The following is a 25722-nucleotide window of genomic DNA, read 5'->3' as shown; positions in this document are numbered from 1 at the left end:
GGGGCTCGCTGCGCTCGCCACACTTCTTGCTCGGTGGCTCGCTGCGCTCACCACACTTTCTATTCTCAACTCCACGCCGACGTGGATAGTGGGTGTATGAAAAGGTCGTAGGACGCGTACCGCCGCCCCTCCCGGGCTCGCTGCGCTTGCCACGCTTCGGGTTCACGTTGATAGCGGGGGTGGTACAGCCTCAAAAATGACATTTGGGGGCCATTGAACATGTTTGATAATAATTTCAATGCATTTGGATGCTTTTCTGTTAAAAAAATGCATGCAATCGCATGCAATCAAATCGCATGCGATGCGATCGCATGCGATTTTGTAAAAATGGTAAAAAACTGCAAAAATCGCATCCAATCGCATGCCACTATAAATGGCATGCGATGGCATGCGATGGGAGCCATGATACTCCACAAGTACCGTTCACTTTCTGAGATTTGAATACATTACATGTTTTTTTTCACATTTGGAAGACTCATTGAAATGGGTGACCCATCGTACAGCAGCCAAGAAAGGTCCCCCATAGTGTTACTGCTACAGCTGGGAAAAATGTGACGGCAAGTGCGCCTTCACTGTGTTCCACCCAGTTCATGACATCTTATAAGGACAAAAGGCTGAATACATTAAAAGGGTCTATGCATGATCAGTTAATATCTACAAAAGTAGGTAAAAATGAACATTCTCGCCTACTTTTGTAGAGATTTCCATTCTTCATAATGGTAATGCAGGAGATGTCACGGAAATTTCCTGCTTACTTTTCAGTCATGATCTGACCTTCTGCACATTAATTCATCAACTTCGAGAACAATTGACTGCAGAAGCCATCACCATCTTCAGATGGCGCCGATTCCATAGAATTGCCACTCCTTTCCTATAGGAAGGAGTCCTAAGTTGCAAAGAGGTATACTTTTGGATCCCTCTACTCAGCTTCTTCTGCCGGAAGTTGTAAATGTGTAAAATGAGGGATAAATTGGATTTTACCCTTACGGTGGATACACACGGTGAGATTTCCACTATTTTCCTATTCAATTTTGCTTATAGAAACAAAATCAAATAGAAAAATAGTGGAAATCGATGCAGCAAGCCCTCCCTCCTGTTCGTTTCCAGTAACCCAACCGGTCCCGGTGGCCATCGATATCGAATTGGTATAGATGGCCACCGGGATCGAACCGTGTGCACCCACCATAAGATGGGTGTTCAATGTTGACAGTATCTCTGTCTGTCGGCACTTTTCGAAAAGACTCGGTTAAAAAATTTTGATGGTCGGAAAACGGCCACAGATTTGACAATTTAACAAAGCCGAAATCTTCATGGGTGAAAACGCGTTAGAACACGGCCACATTGAATGTGTCAATATTTCCAACTGTTAATATCAGCACACATTGAATAACCCCCAAAGAATAGATGTATAGGTTGAGGGAGGTCATAGAAGCTATTACAATGAGGCCCGTTCATTTCTTGTGTTAAACTATTTATTCTAGGAAGTAATATGTATACGCATGGTAGGATTTTCATAACATAATTGTATCAAATATGTGAAATAAGAGTTTGAACTGTTTTTTTGTTAAGGTGAACAACTTCTCTATCAGATACCCAACAATAAAGTACTCACCAGCAAGATTGGCCTTCTGAGCAGCCTGAGGGAATATGAAAGGGTCATGCAAAAAATCAACAAAACCAGGTGAGCACTGACTTCCACCTGTAATATACTACAGCACCTTGCAGCTCCCAGCTTCAGGCTATGGCAATACTGGGGAACGGATCCTCCAGGGAATACTGGCTAATATTTGCCATTGTCAGAAATATGGGAATGCTGCTACTTGTCAGGTTTCCTCCGCAGTCAAGTTTTGGAATGTCCCAGTCTGACCTTTAGAGTGTTTTAGTGATATGCTTTTTATTAGCTTTTTATTAGTGTATAGTGTACTGTTGCATACCTCCCAATTGTCCCGCTTACTTCGGGAATGTCCCGTTTTTTTGGGACTATAACACGTCCCTCCCGCGGCCGGCAGTGTCCCATGGGGGGGGGGGGGCAGTGGGGAGTCCCCCCTGTTGTCCATGTATAGATGCTGTGTGCACAGTGTCTATTCTTGCAGCCAGAGGGGCTTAGCCAGCAGCTCACGAAGCTGCTGGGCATGCCCCCACAGAGGTGGAAACGGGAAAGTGGCCTCGCGGCAGCATCGCAGGTAAAGGCCACACCCATTTTATGTATGCCACGCCCCCAAAAATGTTGCTTGCTTACAGCTGTCCCTCTGGACTAACTTCAAATGTTGGGAGGTATGCTGATGTGTTATGAAATCTTAAAGTGCAAGATGTACTAAGCCTTGAAAAGCAATAAAAGGGAGAGAGATAAACCACCAACCAATCAGTTCATACATGTAATTTTTTAAACAAAACCTGTAACATGACAGTTAGGAGCTGATTGGCTGGCACTTTATCACTCTCCATTTTATCACTTTTCAAGTTTAGTACATCTGGTCCAAAATGTGCTATAGATTACAGAATGCAGTACAATCTATTCTACATAGAGGGTCAGTGCCAGTGGCGCCAAGAGATGGGTGGGTACTAATTACCTGGGCCCAGATCTAATAGAGGGGCAAAGTGGGGCCCCCTTTATCTGGCAGCAGCAGCAGCTCTTCTCAACCCAACACATGCTGCTGTGCTGGGTTGCACTGTGGCCAGGAAAGTGCTTAAAGTACTATTTTTCTGTGTTTTATTTTTAAGGTACATGGCCACGCCTCTTGTGATTAGTCCATGCCCTCTGAGTGCACCTGGGCCCGGCCAGGCTCTCTATTGCCCTGGACAGTGCCAGTGCCCATTGTGGCCTATGACCACTTCCTGCATCCTCTATCAGACATGTGCAGAGAAAGTTAGATTTGGGTGGGGTGTGTTGAAACTGAAATCTAAATTGCAGGGTAAAAATAAAGCAGCCAGTATTTACCCTGCACAGAAACAAAATAACTCACCTAAATCTAACTCTCTCTGCACATGTTACATCTGCCTCACCTGCAGTGCACATGGTTTTGTCCATTTTGAGAACAAATTTGACCTGCGATCAGATCTGAATTAGGCCCAATCTTAAGTGCTGACATCATTTTTATAATGAATAAATAAAACTGGTTCTCTGGGGCTTCATCCACCTGTACTTTAATTCATTCTGGATCATTCATTGCAAGGGCCTGAGTTCTAATCCCTTCTGAACCCCCATATTGCACCCTGGAAGTACAGTTTTGTGTTCACTCCAAGCCATGTACACTATTTTAGATCAGTAATTCTCAACCTCGGTCCTCCAGTACCCCCAACGGTGCATGTTTTCCATGCCTCCACACAGATTCACACGTGAAATAATTAATGTGGATGTTTTAAAATGTGACAGTGAGTAATGAGTGCACCTGTTCATCTGAGGGGACCTAGAAAACGGGAACTGTTGGGGGTACTTGTGGACTGCGGTTGAGAACCACTGGCTTAGATTATTCAAAAAGGAACTACACAAAATGGTTTGGACTTTGATTGTAACTTTACGCTCTTGCGTATCCATGGGATTTGCTATCCACTGCGGCGGAGGCAGTCAGAGAGTGTAGATTACCTGTGTTCTTGAGGCGTCCTGGTTAGACCAATTAGATGTATTGGTGAAATAAAAGGCATTTTTCAGTGTGCATCAGGCTGTGTAATTTACCACCAGTAAACAGAGAATACTAAAACTTAAGGTATCGTGGTTGTCCCTGTTCTACTTTAATGTGATAAACAATACAACTGTATCCTTCACAGTAGAATGCTGAAAATGGCAGACTTCTTCCCGGAGACATTCCGCTTGGATGCAAAGGAAGAGGCAGAGGTGTTCTTTTCCACCTATGAAGGTAACACAAGTGTCATTTTTTATAATCAGCTGTTGACGTCTTTTTAGCGTGCCTCTTTTTACTACATTACGCGCCAAGTATTTTCTCCTAATTTCTTTTCTAATAGAAGTCCCTGTCAAATAGACTTTAGGTGGCCATACATCTACAGATCGATTGTCAGATTGGGCTGGTTGGAGCAAAAACCTGGTAATATCTGAATGATATTGTTTTCCAGCAATTCAAAGCAAATGGTCAACTGTCATTTGCTCTCATCCATTACCAGGATTTTGTTCCAACCAGCCCAATCTGACAATCGATCTGTAGATGTATGGCCACCTTTAGTTTATGAAATGCACTTTCTAAGAGACTGTATAATGTTTATTAACTAATATGAGAGTTCTATTTGAGATGGGATGTTGCTATAGGCAACCAGTCAGATTCTATCTACTGTCTTCTAGAAGTCGCTAAATAAATAAGAAGATTCTTATTGGTTGCCCATAGCAACATCCCATCTCAACTAGAACTCCTATCTTAAGGTGGCCATACACAGGCAGATTTATCTTCAGATCTGTCTGGTTGAAACAAAAACATGGTTATGGATGAGAGCAAATGACAGTTGACCGTTTGCTTGGAAATGCTGGAAAACTGACAAACTGTCACTCATCCATAACCATGTTTTTGTTTCAACCAGACAGATCTGAAGATAAATCTTACTAGTGTATGGGCACCTTAAGTAAGTAAACCCCAATGTAATGATATACTGTATAGATAAGAATTGTTATGGGAGGAGACGATGCGCAGTCTTCTGTATGCTTGGATGTGTACATATCTGTGCCCCCAATGTCATCTGTCAGACGGGTTTTTTAATAAAAGATTTGTGCGACCTTGAATTTCAAAACAGCTTTTGTGGATATCATATTAGATATGGGAAATCACAGCTACATTCATGGACACCTGACCCTGGGAATATCCAATTAGCCCTGACTAGGGTGGCGTATCCCAGGATTTGACCCCTTTCACACCGGCCAGGACCCAGGGTCGAACACGGGAACAACCCTGCTCCATAGCATGGTTGAAATCCTGGCAAATGTTGCCAGGATTTTGGCCCGGGATCCTTACACACCAGCGCTAGTAGTTGGGCCCCGGGGAATTTAGGCTGGTGTGAAAGGGGTATTAGGGTGTCATGAGGACCTAGTTTGGGAAATCCTGCAGTAAACAAATAAACACTACAGGGTTTCACTTGCTGCCAACAGATGGCAGTGTTTCGGAGTCACACGGACACTATATATATATATATATATATATATATATATATATATATATATATATACTGTAGATGATAAAAGAGTGATGTAAGTATCTGAGCAAGGCAGACCTACAGTACAACTAATTACATTATTAGTAATATTGGTATAGCGTATGTTTCTTGGGATACAGATTATTTGTACATTTACTTGGTTCTCTTTTTTATTTGATCACTCTTTAGAGGGCCAGACATGGATCTGCAAACCTACTGGGCTGAATCAGGGCCGGGGAATCTATTTGCTGAAAAACCAAGAACAGATCAATACCCTTCGCTGCCAAATGCAATCCATGGCTGATATGACTTCATCTAGGAAACTTCTGTCTCCAGCCAAATGCCCACAGGCCCGGATAGTGCAGAGGTACCCTGTCTGCCCCTGATAGATTATAGAAATACTTGTCTTTCAGTCCATAGGGGCCCCTGAGTCCCAGAGGGACCATACAACACACCATGCGCCCATTTTTAAAAATACTTACCCCCCAGAGTCCTGTTGGGAGAGCCCCGGTACCCAGCAATGCCGGCACTCCTGTTGGGTCCTGCCGCTCCCATATAGCTGGGTACGCATACCCAGGGCCGGTGCAAGGCACCGTAGAGCCACTGGTGGGGGTGATGCGCCTTCCGACACCGCTGGTTCGCTCCACCGGGGGTTGGGGGTATGTGGAGGCGACTGGAGATGAGGCGCCTTCCAGTGGCCCGCGCCCTAGGCAAATGACTAAGGCTGCCTAGTGGTTGTGCCGGCCCTGTGCATACAGAAGGAGCCGGGCTCTTCTTTGCAGGGGATGGCGATGGCGACCCCATCTGCTATCCCCCGCCACCTGTATTTGCGAAAGGTGACGTGCGCGCACGAGATGCACGCGCGTCCCCTTCCGATGGCTTCCCCCGGGTCCCCACCGGCTTGTCGGCGGTCACCCGGGGTCCCCACCGCCTCCCCGCACCCCTCCTAACCCTGTCCGTCTCCCTGAAGCGGAGACGGACAGGGTCCCGTTGCCCCGGCGCATGGACACTGAGACGCTCGTGAGACGCACGCGCGTCTGTCAGATGGCGAGCTGGGCTGCTGGTGAATCGCCAGCGGTGACGTTCTGGTGATTCGCTAGCAAAGATGAGCCCGGCCCCATCTGTACCTAGTAATTTGTACCCAGCGTAAGGATGACATATAACCACAATTTACTGAATTTAATATCTGTTTTTGCGCCTTGTAAATGTTTTGATGCTCTAGGGAGCTGTAATTCAAAAACATTTGGGAACCACTGGCACATATGAATGTTATATGAGTAGGCCCCAACAATAACCCATTTTTTTGGTAGCATAACCCGGACAGGAAGAGTTACCGACAGTATTTCAGAATTGGTCAAATTTTAATGTCATCCACATTTTGACATTTATAATCAGAGGCTGCTGCTCTGTCTTCCAAAGATGACCATCATCATTTGTATAGTAATTTGCATTGGCTTTTGTATGACTGCAGTATTACAGGAAGATCCTTGGATTAGCCGCAGTACCTGTTCCCCACACCTGACAAATGACTGGATTATTTGCATTTTCACTCACTGTTTTGTAATTTATTCATTTGATGTACAAAGCACATCCCAAATCCTGACCGTGTGCTACCTCCCTTGCTGATTTTACTAGGTTCTAGTAGCTCCCGGGAGTTCATTATAGACTGGTTTCTAATGTCAGACATGTTTATTCACCTCTTCCTTGTATTAATATGTGTGTAATAAAAACCAGTGGATAGAAGCCTTGAAGAACGTTTTGTAGATGAGGAACAGCTTGCAGCACTGGAATACAGAAGAAGCTAAGTTGTCCATAAGAATCAGCCAGAAGCTGAGAGATAGCTCAGGGGGATACAGGTTCTACCGGAGGGAACGGCAGGCAGTTAGTGATGAGGGATTCATTTGAAAACCAATGTTAGCTGTGGTACTGTATAAAGTGTATAGGGAACAGATTTCTTGCCTGATCCGCCAATATGTTTAGAAGACTCCCCCTTTCCCCCTTGGATCCCACCCACTGCTCCAAATGAATTATAATGAAATACATATGGGGACAGGGGAGTGGATGTGCAGAGAGTGAATTCTGAATGTGGCGTCATGTAGGCAGGACTAAACCAACTGTAGGGGGGGGGCTAACACAAAAGTAGGCAACGGTTACATAAATATTCCCTATCATTGTAAAATAAAAAAAATCTGATCTCCTTTGCTTACCTGTATAAAAAGCATTAAAGCAGCCAAGTGACAGACACACAATACAGAGGATCAGTGCTGAAACGAGACATTTTGGTGTCGTGTAAGAAGCTGCATTGGTGCCCCCCATATTTTTAGAGGCAATGGGGATGATTCTGGTCTAATTGGCACGTTGTGAATTCCGATGTTGAAGATCTGAGCATGTACATATGCGAATATGAGCATGTGCAGGTTTTCTCTGTGTGCGCCCTCAGAGACTTGCATAGTCACCAAGGCGCATGCAGCAGGGGGGGGGGGGGTGTCATGCAGGAGGTGGCAAGGGGGCATTTGCATGCCTGCGGCCCTCACCCTTCGGCCTGCACTCTAACACACTGACGCCCTCCCTCACCCTGTGGCCTGTGCTCTATCACACGGATGGTCTGCTTAATCCCGCGGCCTTCGCTCTATCACAGTGATGCACTCTCTCACCATGCAAGAAAAAATATTGGGTGTTTGAGCAGCGCTATAGGATAGGTATTTAAAAAATGAATGAAGATTGGTTAGATCTAGTACAAAATAAATTTATTAATCTAAAATGAGAATAACATGTGGCCAGTATGCATGAATAGTTATAAAAACATGAATAAAAAGTTTATGTCTCACCAACCCACCAAGGCAGTGGGGTAGCCTGGATAGTCCCGCAAGTCCACAGGGAGCTGAGATAGTATCCCCAAATTGGGTTGAAGGGAGGGAGGACCAGATGTGATGTTTAGGAGCGGCCCAATTTGGCTCGAATAACCGGCTCCCTCCGCTAGATGGAATAGCGGGCTGGTAACCTCTACCTCTACCTTTTTTTTGATGGATGTTGATAGAAAGCCAAAATATGGATAATGGGGGAGGTGGTATGAACGATCTTCAGGGTCTCCAAATCAGCTGAGAAGGTGTAGTAACCTGGGTGGTCTCGCAGGTTTGGATGAAGCTGTGATGGTGTCCCCAATGTGGCTGGGGGGAGGGAGGACCAGATGGAGTGTCCAGGAGCGGCCCACGATGGCTCAAATAACCGGCTCCCTCCGCTTCTGATGGAGTACAGCGGGCTGGTGTGCTCGACCTCTCCTTTCTAGCACGGTATTTGTATCCAAATTGGACGGGGATCTGGATGGAGGGTAAACGGGTTGGTATTCCAGGGTCTCCTGTTGGTAAGCTTAAATTAGCTTGGGAAGGTTGGTGAGAAATCCTAATCCTAACCGGTTTCGCTGCTCCAGGCAGCTTTGTCAAAGGATATCTGGCTCTGAGAGGGGTCTGGCTTTTATTCCCTGTAACATGGGTCATGTGACCAAATCAATTAGAACAACCAATCTATATATTTAAGTAAAATAGCGCTAGGGTAGGAGGCAAATGATTCCTTTAAAGTAGACAAATAAAGTAAAGTGTGTTTTAAGCTAGTATTAAAGACATAAAAATAGCAAGTATTAAAAATAAGGAAACGGAGTAAGAGGAATAAATGGTAGATAGGGGGAATATTTCCTGTTACTCCCTGGTCGTGAGAATGTTGGACCCGTCTCACATAATATGAGTAGTGAGACACTCCCCCCACATCAATGACCAGAGGCTCAGTTGACGCGATGCGGCGTCACGACTTCCGCCCTTGCTGCCTGGTCCCTCCATGCCCACACGTGACGGGGTTACCAGGTCGCTCGTTGGTCACACGCTGGATGCGTCACGGCGGACATCGGGACTTCCGCCCTCACTACCTGGTCCCGTCCGTGTTCACACGTGGCGAGGATACCGGGCTGCGGATTGGATGAGTCACGGCTGACGCCGATGACACGACGTCTCGTGACTCCCCCCATCTCTACAGTATAACTCTGCAGTTGTAGGACCCGGAAACACTTGGGGCCTCTGCACTAAGAGATTGGTCAATAGAAAACGAGTCATCACGGTCACCATGGCGACCAGGGAGTAACAGGAAATATTCCCCCTATCTACCATTTATTCCTCTTACTCCGTTTCCTTATTTTTAATACTTGCTATTTTTATGTCTTTAATACTAGCTTAAAACACACTTTACTTTATTTGTCTACTTTAAAGGAATCATTTGCCTCCTACCCTAGCGCTATTTTACTTAAATATATAGATTGGTTGTTCTAATTGATTTGGTCACATGACCCATGTTACAGGGAATAAAAGCCAGACCCCTCTCAGAGCCAGATATCCTTTGACAAAGCTGCCTGGAGCAGCGAAACCGGTTAGGATTAGGATTTCTCACCAACCTTCCCAAGCTAATTTAAGCTTACCAACAGGAGACCCTGGAATACCAACCCGTTTACCCTCCATCCAGATCCCCGTCCAATTTGGATACAAATACCGTGCTAGAAAGGAGAGGTCGAGCACACCAGCCCGCTGTACTCCATCAGAAGCGGAGGGAGCCGGTTATTTGAGCCATCGTGGGCCGCTCCTGGACACTCCATCTGGTCCTCCCTCCCCCCAGCCACATTGGGGACACCATCACAGCTTCATCCAAACCTGCGAGACCACCCAGGTTACTACACCTTCTCAGCTGATTTGGAGACCCTGAAGATCGTTAATACCACCTCCCCCATTATCCATATTTTGGCTTTCTATCAACATCCATAAAAAAAAAGGTAGAGGTAGAGGTTACCAGCCCGCTATTCCATCTAGCGGAGGGAGCCGGTTATTCGAGCCAAATTGGGCCGCTCCTAAACATCACATCTGGTCCTCCCTCCCTTCAACCCAATTTGGGGATACTATCTCAGCTCCCTGTGGACTTGCGGGACTATCCAGGCTACCCCACTGCCTTGGTGGGTTGGTGAGACATAAACTTTTTATTCATGTTTTTATAACTATTCATGCATACTGGCCACATGTTATTCTCATTTTAGATTAATAAATTTATTTTGTACTAGATCTAACCAATCTTCATTAATTTTTTAAATACCTATCCTATAGCGCTGCTCAAACACCCAATATTTTTTCTTGTCTATCAGCACAGGACTAACTATCCTGTCACAGAGCAGCAGCTGGTAAACACAGCTCATAACAGGCGCACCTGACCTATAGTCACCTGGTGTGGCTTAGGTCACCCCCTCTACTCTCTCACCATGCAGCCTGCGCTCTATCACACTGCCGTGCTCCCTCACCCTGCGGCCTGCACTGTATCACACTGATACGCTCCCTCACCCTGCGGCCTGCGCTCTATCACACTGCCGTGCTCCCTCACCCTGCGGCCTGCACTGTATCACACTGATACGCTCCCTCACCCTGCAGCCTGCGCTCTATCACACTGACGTGCTCCCTAACCCTGCGGCCTGCACTCTATCACATTGATGCGCTCCCTAACCCTGCGGCCTGCACTCTATCACACTGACGTGCTCCCTAATCCTGTGGACTGTGCTCTATCACACTGACGCGCTCCCTCACCCTGCGGCCTGCGCTCTATCACACTGACGTGCTCCCTAACCCTGCGGCCTGCACTCTATCACATTGATGCGCTCCCTCACCCTGTGGACTGTGCTCTATCACACTGACGCGCTCCCTCACCCTGCGGCCTGCGCTCTATCACACTGACGTGCTCCCTAACCCTGCGGCCTGCACTCTATCACATTGATGCGCTCCCTCACCCTGTGGACTGTGCTCTATCACACTGACGTGCTCCCTAATCCTGTGGACTGTGCTCTATCACACTGACGCGCTCCCTCACCCTGCGGCCTGCGCTCTATCACACTGACACGCTCCCTCACCCTGCCCCCTGCGCTCTATAACATTGACGTATTTCTTCACCGTCCTGCATATATCATGGAAGAAACAGGGTCACTCCAGGACTTTCAGACAGTGTAATCAGATGCTTTTAATGCAGTCTATGCCGTTTTGAGCATCGCCCGTCTTCAGGACACGATACACACACATATATATATATATCTATATCAATACATTCTATATATATTTTACATCGCTCATGAGGATGCTTTTAATAAGACGAACATCTTGGTAGGTTTTGGAATTCTCTTTCCTATTACAACAGCTCCCTCTGGTGTTCGTCTTGTACAACAGTTACATTTGTGGGACAATTTATCACGTTATCTGTACATTGAGTTAGACATTTTCTGCTATGTACCATTTTACAATACAATAGTATACATATTATACCTATTTTAGGGCCCGATTCAGACCTGATCGCTGGGCTGAGAATGTTCGCAGCCCAGCGATCAGGTAAGTGCCACCGCGCCAGAGTCCATCACTGCCCCTGTGCATTACATTTGCAGCTGTGCACACAGGGGGAAATCAATTCGCAATCACTCACCATTGAATGGCTTCCCCCCTGTTCTCAGCCGCCGAAGTCTAGACTTATTCGGGATTGAGATCACCGCGGGGAGATGGAGACCGCTGATGACGTCAGCAGCCCTCCCCACGGCCGGGCCCTTCTGCATATTTAGGCGACATACCCACAAGACACCGGGGTGATGCTGCTCTTCTGAGATAGTCAGTTGGGAGAATAAGGAAGGTCGGGTAAAAGGTTACTTTAGACACTAAGGGCCAAAGGTATCAGGCTCCAAAAGTGATAAAATGAACAGTGATAAACAGCCAGCCAATCATCTCATAACTGCCATGTTACAGCCTGAGTTTAAATAATGAGAGGTAGGAGCTGATTGGCTGGTTGTTTATCACTCTCCACTTTATCGCTTTTCGAAGCTTGATACATCTGGCCCACAGAGGGTTTAATTAATTAAGTATACTAAACGCTTTTCTCAAGCCCTTTGCCTGTGGAACATAACCTATAACATACCTTTCAACTGTCCCAATTTCCGTGGGACAGTCACGTTTTTGGGGGGCTGTCCTGTTGTGTGAATGAGGAGAAAGGGACAGGGAGCATGGCCAGCAGCTGTCAGAATGCTGCCCATGCCCCCAACAGTGGCAACTCAACAACGATGGCCACGCCCCCTTTTATAGAGGAGTCAGTCTGTGGCCCGTATAAAGCTGGTAGGTATGCTATTAGTCTTATCATTTACATAATTATATAATTTATCGGAGAAGTCGCCCTATTGTATGACCAGCTTAAAACTATTAATCTGAATCTGTCTTTAATCCATTACAGTTCAAAAGTTGTGTAAAATATCTTTCGTGGCTTCAAATTAACTCATGTTGCAATTTTTTTTTATTTTTAGTTGCATTTCTATGACTGGCTATGTATCAATTAAAGTTATGGTATATGGGTTTCTTCCATTGCAGATATATACCAAACCCTTTGCTTCTGGAAGGGAAGAAGTTTGACATTCGTTCCTACCTGCTCATAGCTTCTACTGTGCCCTATTTTGTATTCTTTCGCCACGGCTATGTCCGACTGACCTGCAACACCTATGATCTAAAATCTGATGATCTCACAGGTCACCTGACCAACCAGGTATGTGGTATACTGCAATGTCAGGATATTGTCTTTACCTTTAGTAAACCACACCATTCAGATCATCTGACGTCAGCGGATGCAAAACATTCATTCGTATGCATTCGGCGGGCATTTATGCAGTGCGCGGCGGCGTTTAAAGGATGCTCAAATCTGTGAATTTGACAGCATTGCGTGTCAACCAGAATTACCTCCCATGTTACTACCTGAGTTGATCTTGCATATATGTCATGTTCAATAAAAACGTATTTTATTATGCTATGGGGCAGTTTACCTAAATACCACATACAATATACAGTACTGATTTTATTTTTGTAGCTATTCAAAATGGAGGGTGTGGAGGAGTGCAGAGGTGTGATGGCCTGACAGCTGTGTCCTGTTATGCTTGTGTCTATTTCCTGTCCTGAATCCTTCTGGTATGCCATAGGCAGTCTAAGGGCGCGTAACTTTGACCAGCAGGTGTTTCATACAATGATTATGCGCTGTACAGTATATCCTGACAATGTATGAAGGAAACAATCTTTCAGTGTTGGCTCTCAAGAGTGGCCAGGAGGCAGCTAACCTCGTGATCACCGTACCAGGTCCCAGTGTCAGATCTGGAAATAAAATGTGTCTACATTTACAGTCGTTAGACTCCGAACCGCTCTGAACATCGTTTAATAAGCAGATAAATATACAATTGGTGTACATAAAAGAAAAAATGAGTCACCTGCGAAGCCGCAATCCCGGGCAGCGAAACGTCAAGGGGGTAACACCAAGGTACATTCAGTCACTGTCTGCCAACATGTTTCCACAGCTCCTCCTACCATATTCTCAGCCACAATGTCACTGTCCCCTTGTTGCTGTGTCCTTCTGACTTCCAAAGCAGCACCAACCACATGATCCCTTCCCCATTACCTCATCCTCAGTCACCAGCTGCAAAATAAATAAGTCATAATGTCAGAAAAAGAATCACCTGTCCTCATCTGGCCATGGGCCTAGCAAGGCTCTCATGCTAGTGAGCTTGCAGTGCCTTCCCAAGCATGTGTCACTCTTAAGGCCCCCATACACCAGAAGGACATTGGACATGAACGTCCAATCTCGACTGGTCGTGCGATGGATTGTGTGCACATCGTGTACACACGATCACATGATGTGCGGCCCACTGGTTGTGAGGTCGGCCCTCAGATGAGACGTGCTGCATGTCTCATCCAACGGCTCTCATTACAGTCCTACTGTATGTGCGCTTGTTGGACCGATCTACAACCTGCATACGTTTAGGTCGTATGCAGGTCGTCCTGATGTATGGCCAGCTTTAGAAAGATTCCTCACATGCCTTATAGGAAATTCACAACTGCCAAAGGTTGCTCCATTGAATCTTTCACCAGACCTATGCTAGATACAGACTATGGCTCTTATTCTAGTTCACTCTTTCTGACAAAATCCTTCTTAGATGGACAAAACAATGTGCACTGCAGGTGGGGTAGATGTTACTTGTTCAGAGAGAGTTAGCTTTGGGTGGGGTTTTTCTTCAAAGTGAGATCTATATTGCAGTGTACAAATAAAGCAGTCAGTATTTACCCTGCACAGAAACAAAATAGCTCACCCAAATCTAATTCTCTCTGCACATTTTACATCTGCCTCCCTGCAGTGCACATGGTTTTGTCCATCTAAGACGGAATTTGTCAGAAAGAGTGAACTAGAATAAGGCCCTATGTGTCTGGGCAATATAGCTAAACTCTATATGCAACCACTATATGGAACTACATCTGATTAGCCAACCCCTTGTAGCCACATAGGAATGGCAAACACCTTCTTAATGCACTTCTTCATGTGTGTGTCTGACTCGCACAGATAAAAAAACATGGCCTACACAGGAAAAACAAACATTCAATGTCCATCACAGCAAAATAAGCACCCATTGTTCCTCAATGGAGAAAAATAAAACACATTGACCCCCACAGGAAATAAATACCAATTTGCCCCACAAGAATAAAACAAACTTTGCCCCCCATATGAAAATAAGCACACATTAGCTTCAATTTGGAACCATTTGTAGGAGTAAATTGGTTTATTTAGGATAGATATCTTCAACCCCAAAACCCCAGCAATTTCTATCTAATCCTGCCAGTTGTGAATAGTCTCTGACCTCATTCCCCCTGTATTTCATCCCATCTGTGTCTCTCCAGTGCCATCCTCCCTTCATCTCTCCAGTGCCACCTCCCCTTCATCTCTCCAGTGCTACCTCCCCATAATCTCTCCAGTGCTACCTCCCCATAATCTCTCCAGTGCCACCTCAACTTCATCTCTCCAGTGCCATCCTCCCTTCATTTCTCCAGTGCTACCTCTCAATAATCTCTCCAGTGCCACCTCCCCTCCATCTCTCCAGTCCCACCTCCCATGCATCTCTACAGTGCCACCTCCCGTGCATCTCTCCAGTGCCACCTCCCCTGCATTTCTGATCAACTTTACCCTTGTTTATCCATAACCATCCTCCCTGCATTTCTCCAGTGACATTTACCCCATCTCTCCAACATTGTCCTCTCTGCATCTCTCTAGTGGCAATTACTCTGTCTCCCTGCATATATCCAGCAACATTTCCCCCATGTCTCCAGCACCATTCTCCCTGCATCTCTCCAGAGACATTTACCCCATCTCCCCAACGTTGCCCTCCTGCATCTCTCCAGTCAGATTTTCCCCATCTATCCAGCACCATCATCCCTGCATCTCTCTAACAACATTTCCCCCCATCTCTCCAGCACCACCCCCCTGCATCTCCCCAGCGCTATCCTCCAGTGACATTTCCCTCTTCTCTCTAGTGTCATTCTCAGCGTCTCTGCAATCTAACACCCCCCCCCCCCCCGTGTCCCACTGGTACCATCAATCTACCATGTGACTTACCCCCTCCTTAATGTCGCCCATAATTAATATTTATTTGTCAGGCCCCAACTAAAATTCTTTTAGAATTTACTGCATGATGAAGCCAGCTTCTATCCACACAAGTAGTGTGACTTACAGTCAACTGAGGCTCCAGCATGAGTGTCATCCGAATGTGAATCAGGGAACATGCTCCTCTGCAGATCCTCCATGCTGTGGGAATGAGACGTTGCCTTGTGATGTCACCGCATCTCATTCCCACTGTTCTAGTATGGGAAGGTAGCCAGGTATGGATAATTTTACTAAGTCCTGCGCCGTGAGTGGGTTGACCCTCCTAAACCAATAAACCAGATCTTAATTACAATACACCGGTACTGTCACTCCCCGTTGGTTGCTGCTGTTCTAAGGGGGGTAGCTTGGTGCCCCAAATTTGGCTAGCAGAAAAAAGGAATAGAACTGCGCAATATAGGTGGTAACAGTACATGCAATTTATTTGCTCACTAATATGAAACCACATACAACATATATTAAAAAACAACATATAAGAAAAATAATAAAAAGGTACATATAATATAAAATATTTTAGCACAACCGGTTGTGTCTAGTTAGTATGCAAATTTAAAAGAATATATTCCACTTCCCTTGAGGTTAGTCACAGTCATATTAGTGTGTTAGTAGATTAGAATGGCTGGTTTGGTTAACAGTCTGGTTATGGATTAGTGATGAAACTTGAAATAGATTTTTGTGTTAGCACTCAGCGGCTTTCTCAAGGATAAGAAAATAATCTTATCCTTGAGAAAGCCGCTGAGTCCGTGACCGGAGGCGGGGAAACGCGTTGGCTACTGAATACTGCACCAGAGGGAAACCATACAGCAAACTAATCAGACCAGACCATCCATCCAAAGGTGACTCCAGATAAAGTTGGACCAAAAGGTGATTCAGCACCATCAACTGGGAGACCGGAGGAATAACAGGTGGCAGCTGTAAGGTACCCCGAATTACAAGATGTCTGGCCAGACATAAAAAAACCTTGACAGTGTAACACAAAAATCTATTGCAAGTTTCATCATTCATCCATAACCAGACTGTTAACCAAACCAGCCATTCTAATCAACTAACACACTAATATGACTGTGACTAACCTCAAGGGAAGTGGAATATATTCTTTTAAATTTGCATACTAACTAGACACAACCGGTTGTGCAAAAATATTTTATATTATATGTACCTTTTTATTATTTTTCTTATATGTTGTTTTTTAATATATGTTGTATGTGGTTTCATATTAGTAAGCAAATAAATTGCATGTACTGTTACCCCCTATATTGCGCAGTTCTATTCCTTTTTTTCTGCTAGGTATGGATAATGCCACATGACTGTATAGAGTAAAACTGGCATTGTGGTACTGCAAGTTCTGATATAATTTTCTAGTTAACAGCTGGCAGAGCATGCTGGGTATTGGTGTTTCCCAACCCTGGGAGAGCATCAGGATGTCCTTTTGCTGCTTTTGAGTGTAATTCAGATGGATTATTAGCAAAGAATTGTTAGTGTTCTGCCCTCCAGTACATTATACATTTATACAGAACTGTATAATGACCATGTGCATTGGTCATGTTACAGTATGTTGAATGGGTGTATTGTCCTATTTATGTATGTAATGATCCGATCCACTGATCAAGTCATGTTGGGTTAGGTGTATGCTCCTATGCCTGTATAGAGTTTAATATAAATATGTAATTGGTTCTTTTTTAATAGATTTAGTGGCCTATAATATTAGTACAGTGGTTCCCAACCCTGGTCCTCAAGTACCCCCAACAGTGCACGTTTTCCAGGTCACCCGGCAGGTGCACTCATTATTCAGGCACATTTGAGAAGATCCACAGGTGGAGCTAATTGTAGCACTTGTGATTCTGTGTGGAGGCCTGCAAAACATGCACTGTTGGTGGTACTTGAGGACCAGGGTTGGGAACCACTGCATTAGTAGACTGATTCTTGAACATATCCATTGGACATGCCATGTTATGTAGAAGTAACAGGCTGGTATAGATTCACATGTTATTGGAAGGGATTTTACACACAACACAAACTACTTTATCTGCCCATCATCAAAGAGAATCTAGAAATTGGCAGCACGGCTGAGGTCATGGGTTCGATCCGGCGTTACGCCTCCTCCAACCTTTTCATACCCCCACTATCCACGTTGGCGTGGAGTTGATTTTATATAGTATGGGGACGCGGAATACATGTAAAGTAATACGCGTCCCCTCACGAGGCTCGCTGCGCTCGCCACACTATATAAAATGAACTCCACGCCGACGTGGATGGTGGGGGTATGAAAAGGTCGGAGGACGCGTAACGCCGCCCCTCGCCGGCTCGCTGCGCTCGCCACGCTTAGGGTTCACGTTCATACTGGGGGTGGCGTGGGGGTGCATTAAACATTGTAAGCACCCATTAGGGTGCTTATACAATTTCAAATCGTATAGGGGGCTTAAATCGCTGTGCATCGGGTGTATGGCATGCGATGGCATGTGATGCGATGCGATTAAAAATCGTGTTCTGATATGCGATGGGCGCCGTGATAATACACAAGTACCTAATGTTACATTTATTTTACATTATCTGTTTGTCTGGGCAGACTGTTGTATTGACGCAGAACAGTTATGCCTTTATTTTACCTTTTGTCATGTATTTTTGCTTATCAGTACATGCAGAAGAAAAACCCACTGTATAATGAGATGAAAGAGGAAACAGTCTGGGGGATGGAAAGATTCAACACATATGTCAATGAGTTGTTTGCTCCAGTGAAGGGTCTACCCCAGGACTGGGTACTGAATGTCTTCACGGTGAGACAATAGAAAATGACAGCCATTGTGTGTGTGTGTGTGTGTGTGTGTGTGTGTAAAGTCATTGTTGTATAAATATATGTAACTTGGGATATATTTACTAAGCCCTGGAGAGAGATAAAGTGGACAGAGGTATTCTACCAGCCAATCAGCTACTAACTGCCATGTTACAGGGTGTGGGCAGGATTAATCAAAATTTGCATGGGATGTGTATGCATATCGGCGTATGTTAGCGGCATATGCATTAAGAAAATCACAAAGGACAGCTCTTGCAGTACCAAATGCTGGGATTATGACCCAGTGTTCTATTTGTGCATGCGTCTATTGATGAAGGGGTGTAATCGGATCCCCTTTCTGCAGGGAGATACAATAGAATCATATAGGCTTCAATAGGACAATTGCATTTAAAGATGGCAGTATCCACCGCATCAATCAAGCCTTGGAATCTATTGCATTCTGGGGCTTGGTGCATATGCAGCATGGATGGCCCTAAAATCATTGACATATGAATCCAGGGAGCAAAGCTTCCAATTCTGAGATTCCGTGATAATTCTGCGCAGAGTGACACGGTCAGAGTCCCAGGCTTGAACTAAAATGCCCGGGATTGGCCACTCTGGCAGCATGTGGCCAAACAACTGAAACTAGCATTTTTGGAGTTTTTTGGTGCACGTTTGGAAAATGACAGTTAGGGGCTGAATAATATCCCTCAGTGATCCCCTTATCACACGGTAAAATCCTCGGCTAACTCAGGGTAAGGAATAATAAGTGCCTGGAGTTATTCAGGTTACCATGGCAATAAATGCAACTATCCCCGAGGGTGCATTGTATGCAGATTTCGGTTTGCACCCTCGGGGCATACCGCCAACAGTAACTGAATACTGTAGCTCTTATTCAGGGAGTTAAAATCCCACAGTATTTCCCATGGGTAATTTAATACACTACTTTGTCTTTTTCAACGCTAAAATTAAATATAGTGTATGTAAAATCTCACACATAAATCTGACATGTCCAAATCATTATGAGTTGCCAATCATGTTGTATTAGCTTGATCTCCAAATATTTAGTCCCAGGTGAGGATCTTGCTCCACGCTGGAAGCAGTGAATGGGTATTTAGAACATGCAATGCTACATAAATGTCATACCCACCTACTAGAGATTGTAGGAAGTGCTTTAGGAATGCTGGTCATTATTTTTATGTGGTGTCACATCATCCTGTATCTGACAGAGAAGGATGCAGCAGATAATTATACATAGCTTCCTGAGTGTGAAATCCAAGCTGGAGTGCCGGAAGGGGTTCTTCGACCTTATTGGCTGCGACTTCCTGATCGATGAAGATTTCAAGGTATTCCATGAAGGCAAACTGTATCCCAGATTTCCTTTCAGTCTTACATAGGGAAACAGATTTCACATAGGCTTAAAATGAATTAATAATACGAAGAAAAAAAAACAGTAGAGTTGTTATTGTACTATGACAATCCCCTGGCGACCTACCTACCTGGGCCAGATGCACTAAGCTTCAAGTATGATAAAATGGAGAGTGATAAACTACCAATCAATCACTCAAACCTGGGATTGACCCGGGACAGCCCCATTCACACTGATCCCGGGAAATCCCTGCAAATACATATGTATGGCATTAGAAATTAAAAAAAATTCTGGAGCACATAGATGAGGTCACAATAAGTAGACAAGTAAAGGGAGGGGTGGGTCTTGCTCACAGCATTGCAGCAGCCATGGCCAATGGAGAAGCAGTGTGTATGCCATAGCTCCTGAATGACAACTTGCTGTTGTGTTCGGATTATTCCTCTGGCTTCAATCCTGTTATCTGATGCTTTATTTCCTCCTCACCCCTTATGTTCAGCGGCTCTCTTATTTCCTGTTCTGCCCAAGTAGCCATAATGCCTCTCTCCTCTGTTCTGCGATGTCAAGGCTTCTCTTCTGCTTTCCAGGGCATTGGAAGATGACATCATATTTTGTGAGCCCAAGAAAGCTCCAATCACAGTGTTTTTAACAGTCCCGTGTACCCAATTCCGGGTAGGGGCCTTTTACGCTGCACAGCATCCCGGGTTGATCCCAGGTTCTACCCTGATCAAGAACTGGGTTGAAATCCCAGAACGTTGGACCTGGGATATTCTTTCAGGGCTCTTTCACACTGACAGATTTCCTGGGATGTTGGGCGATCATGTGCAATAACCCGGGAAATATTTGCCAGTGCGAAAGGGGTATCATTAGCTGCATTCTTCCCATAATAATCAGTGTATACACAAATAAGCGCCTTAACTCACAATACAGCATTTATGAACCTTAAAGTTTATATTTGTATCCACCAATACGTAAAGCCTAACATGTTTACTTTACTATTAAGTTTAGCATCCTATTTATAAGCTGCTACACATTTCTACATCACCATAGAGAGATTTAGATCTTTTTTAGTGAGTTGATTACCTTGAAGGAATTGAATTCACTGTTTCATTTGACATTTTCAATTGTGTTTAGCAAGGGTCAGAGCACCTATTGTATTCCATTTTTTTTTTTAAAAAGGGCACATTAGAAGATTAATTGGTTGGGCCTAGCACTACCTAGAAGCAATCAGGATATGAGGATGCCAGCAGCAGCACACAAGTTGGTTGGGAACGGAAGCAGGAAGGACGAAAGGTCCATACACGCGTACGTTTTTGCCCAGAGTGTATGGATAATGATGATGGGGAAATCGCTGGGCTCAAAACTGCTCAGTCCATACACACTTAGCGTTATTCACCCGTTTTAAGCGATTTTCCCCAGGGTGGACGACTTTCCATAGCAGGACACTATGGAAAGCCGTCCACCCCATCACTCGTCTGCTGGTAATACCAGCAGATGAGCAGCCGGGCCAGCGATGATGCGAAGCACGCAGCAGCACTCACCGCTCATCGCTGCCCCGTACACACTGGCTGGTTTTCGAGATGAAAGCCGCTCAATGAGTAAACTGAGCGTCTTTCAGCTGATAGTCGCCCAGTGTGTGTATGGGCCTTTAAGTAGCATGTACCCACTTTAAACAGGTATGGGCCGGAGGGTCGACACTATTCAGGTCGACATACATCAGTTCGACTACTAAAGATTGACAGGGCTTAGGTTGACACATTAAATAGGTCGACATGGCTAAGGTCAACAGGGTCGGAATGTTGACACAAGCATTAGGTCGACAATGGGAAGGTTGACAGTCAAAAGGAGTTTTTCCACTTTTTCTGTCGTATTTTGATGGAACTTGACATGGACTCTTCATCAGTGCACCGTGTCCCCTCGCAGGGCTCGCTGCACTCGCCATGCTTCAGCCACACTATTATATTTTCCCTCCACACCCTAGGGTATTAAATACTGTCTGTCGGCACAAGTCGGTTAAAAAAAATGTGAAAAACTTCTGTTGACCCTTTCACTGTCGACCTTCCCATCGTTGAGCTAATGCTTGTGTAGACCTTTCAACCCCTCCCTCTCTTGACCTTTAGTGGTCGACCAACTGTACCGTATCCCCTTTAAACACTTAACCCAAGAAAATGGTTCTGCAAAGTTCCTGCGAATCACTTTGTGGCATGACACACACCCCTATGTGACACTTGTTTTCTAGGTTTGGCTACTGGAGATGAACTGCAATCCTGCCCTGCACACCAACTGCGAGGTGCTAAAAGAAGTCATTCCAAGTGTGGTCACTGAAACTCTCGGTATGTTTCTCATGTATGATATTAAGGGCTCTATTTATGATAAATTAATCGTTAGGGCCTTCTCCAATTTATTAAATGGTCCTCTCTGGAGAAATCCCAGCTTTCTCCTGCCTTACTGAAGTAACGTAGTACTATCTGAGTTATGGAGAGATATTAATGCAATTTATCAAGCAATGAATAGGCCAATTGTTCTCTCTATGGTTAGAAAACATTTCCCCATCCAGGCTTGTGAAGTCTACTTGTCTCTGCAGCTGTTTTTCCCAAATGTAAAGCAGGGCCCTCCAGAAGTGTCAATTATTCCACGCCGAGCCAGGCCAACACTGGCCTCAATCCCCCCCACTCAGATATAACAATGCTCTCTAATAGGGTGTGGGTGAGTTGACACAGGAGTAGGGATGGACATTGGAAACCAATCGGTTAAAAACATGGATGATTCCAAGAATTTAATCAGTGGTTTGCAGCAATTGGATGAAGGCTACAAGGTATTTCCATGCAATAACTTTGATGTAAGCAAGTGCCTACTGTTCAATATTCAAGCTCAATATGAACTAGAACAGTGGTTCTTAGACCCGGTCCTCAGGACCCCACACAGGTCATGTTTTCCAGGTCAACCGGCAGCTGCACTGTGTACACACAACTGTCACATTTTAAAAATCCTCAGGGGACCTGTAAAACCTGAACTGTGTGGGGTCCTGTGGACCGAGATCGAGAACTTACGTAATAGGGGCTGGACACAGACAGTAAGCTCTTATGTAGATTTCTAAGTACTTTTGAATTTTCTAAATACAAAAAAAGAAAAGAATAACTTTCTCCTACGAAAATGCTGAATAAAATTTTAGGTTTATTAATAAAAGCCCCAAAACACTTGTTTTACACATATTTTTTCACTATGGGGGTATTCAACTGTTGGTACGTCCCCATAGTCATGCCCCTGGCCCGTTCTCGGCCTGCTCGACTAAGATTCAACAGGTGAATGTCCCACCTGCCGAGTGCAGGAAAAGAGGACGTGTCCGCGAGAAACAGCCATGGATCATCGAGATACGACCATGAGCTCAACAATCCACAGCTGTTCTCGGCAGAACGGGCCCGACTGCTTTTAAAGTTGGGTCCGTTCTGCCGACGTGCCTGTTCAAAGCTGTCAGGAGAGACAGCATTGAATAGGCACCTGCCGCTATATCCCCCGTTGGAAATAGAGGCGAGAAATGGAATACCCCCCAATGAATGCAAGATGTGCAAAACCATATTGCACTGCAGGTGGGGCAGATACAGTAACATGAGCAGAGAGATTTAGAATAATTTGCTTTACTAAATCTGACCCATTGGCCCTTATTCATGTTTGTATGTAATGGCTGATATTCACGCAACAGATTATTGGCAGATCGCACATGTGCAATGATCACAATGCGCACGGGTCAAGGTGGCCATGTCCTTCCCTGTGAGACCATACCCCTTTTTTGCTTTTGCTGACCCTTTATTAATATATGGGTGGTAGGATGCAAATTTATGGTTTGCAGGGAGGGCACTGAACACCCTAGCACCAGCCCTGTGCATAAACAAGAGAGTACCAACATGATGTTACCGTAGTTTACATATTTATTCATAAACTATAAAGGAATCTGTATACTGTGTTTGTTGTGGTTGATCCACCCAGCAACTCACAGGCGTATATCTGAATCTACGGGTGATATTTAATAGGACGAGAGATTCAGAAAGTGAGAGATTTGGTAAGAAGTTTTTTTAAAGCGGCAATCATTTATACTGCAAAGCCAGTTTGTTTTTGCAGTGTAAATGATTGCCGCTTTAAAAAACTGGAGATTTCCAAATCTCTCACTTTCTGAATCTCTCATCCCATTAAATCTTATCCCACAAATCTAGCAGATATGACTAAACTATAATGGGTTGTACACTCGCTTCGGTTTGGCATGTTTTCAATTCGATTTTCTTCTAGAAGCAAAATCTAATCGAAATCTAATCGAAATTGAATGTTTTAAGATGTGTTAGATCCGTATTCGATATGATGCACACTCCCGTTTTGTCTAAATCAAATAGAAAAATAGACTATCCAGGCAAGACTATATCAAATACAATCTAGTAGATCTAATGTGTCAACTGTGCCTTCACTGTGGAATCGATATCGAATCGAATGCAAAAGTACAGATCTCTTGCCAAATTGAATGGAAATATCTAATGCCAAATCTAATGGAAAATCGTAACGAACATTGATTCTAAAGCAAATCAAAGCGCGTGTACGCACCTTAATTGTTTGTGAATGTCATAAAAAGTGTTTTTCAAAAATACACTTCTAGGCTAACAAAGTTCACACCTTTGTTAGTTTCCATGTCACACAAGTGCCCTGCTTTAGACATCTGATGTAAATTCAACAGTTTTTCTGTTTTTGTAGATTTGGCTCTTGAAATCTTCAACAAAAGCTTTAAAGGCCAACGCATTATACCCCTGAATACTCAGAGCAAGTTTGTACTGTTATACAATGGAGAGAATAATGAGCAGACTGTGAAATTCAATTGGCCCAGAAGCATCAGCCCTGTTAAGATGGACAAAGCAGCGCCATCTGAAAGCCTTAATGGACCAGTAAAAAATGTGGAAAAGTCAAATAAATCTTTTAAAGCTTCCAAAGACAGTGGCAGCCTCATTATAGCTAAACCACACATCTCCAGGTCTCCGCAGAGAGCAACCTTAGCAGTATCTCCTGTTAATATGACCGGACTTTATGATGGCTTTACTCTCCATTCAGTCAAACACAAAGGCAGAAAGGAGACCACTTCGAAGAGTTTTGATGTAACACAACATAACTTTATAACAGACCCGGGACAAACAAAAGGCAAAATTGAGCCGCCAAGTCCTGTAGCCAAAATCTCCTTTTCGGGTCCTCAGAGATTTCGGATAATTGGAAATAAAAAAAACCAGAACACCAGAAGGAGCTCATCCTGTGCACCAATATACACAAATGTTGTCGTCAGCTCAAGTCTCAATTATAATCTTTTAAACACTGGTTATAACCCCGGACATAAGGAAACCAGTGAACATAATCGTCTTGAAGATACGCAGAACATTAAACAGGGACATCTGAAGTCCCTTGAGGAATAAGTCCCATTGGAAATGAATAAAGACAGATTTCCTGCTGCAGAACAAATTCCAGAATTGTGTTGTTCTTTTATTCTCAGGTCTAACATTAAAGCCCCATACACACGCACTAGAGGATATTGTGAACAATCTCTCAGAAAAGGACTCCCGATCGATATCGTTCACAATATCATCTAGTATGTATTTTCAAAATCGTTAACGATGTGCCCTCCCGCCACACAGGTCCCTCCCGCCACATCGTTAACGATGATTGATGTCTTCTGAACATGCAGGTCAATTTGGCTGCTTGTTCAGTGGGTTCCAGTGATGCCACTGAACGATATCAGTGGCCAATATCGTTCCGTTTGTACATGCAATATGGCCGATATTGTTCAATATATGGGCCGCGGTTCCCGGACATTTAGTTTGTATGGGGCTTAACTCTATTAAAGTGCTGGAAAGCCAAATAGAGGAATCCCAACTGTCATGTTTTAAAAAAAAGTCTGGTAATCCTGAAGTTTATCCAGACTTATGGG

General features: G+C 44.5%; 1 protein-coding gene across 4 annotated transcripts in view; it reads left to right on the top strand.

The window, feature by feature from the left end:
• The window catches only part of TTLL10 (tubulin tyrosine ligase like 10), an 81355-nt gene extending 56069 nt beyond the window's left edge, over window positions 1-25286 (top strand). For 2 of the 4 annotated variants that reach the window (XM_083163252.1, XM_083163251.1), the window contains 8 exons: window positions 1570-1681; window positions 3766-3854; window positions 5320-5497; window positions 12540-12711; window positions 18270-18410; window positions 19636-19752; window positions 22012-22105; window positions 24507-25285. In XM_083163252.1, coding sequence (XP_083019378.1) covers window positions 1570-1681; window positions 3766-3854; window positions 5320-5497; window positions 12540-12711; window positions 18270-18410; window positions 19636-19752; window positions 22012-22105; window positions 24507-25210 — 1607 coding nt within the window. In that variant the 3' untranslated portion in view covers window positions 25211-25285. Of the gene's footprint in view, window positions 1-1569; window positions 1682-3765; window positions 3855-5319; window positions 5498-12539; window positions 12712-18269; window positions 18411-19635; window positions 19753-22011; window positions 22106-24506 lie in introns of all 4 variants that reach the window. The other 2 variants (XM_083163253.1, XM_083163254.1) reach the window with 2 other exon arrangements.
• The last annotated feature ends 436 nt before the right edge of the window (window positions 25287-25722 follow it).

Source organism: Crinia signifera, chromosome 19, assembly GCF_055691185.1.
Source record: "Crinia signifera chromosome 19, ASM5569118v1, whole genome shotgun sequence".
Classification (NCBI taxonomy): Eukaryota; Metazoa; Chordata; class Amphibia; order Anura; family Myobatrachidae; genus Crinia; species Crinia signifera.
Note: the sequence above shows the minus strand (reverse complement) of the source record. Positions and strands in the feature narration are given on the sequence as shown.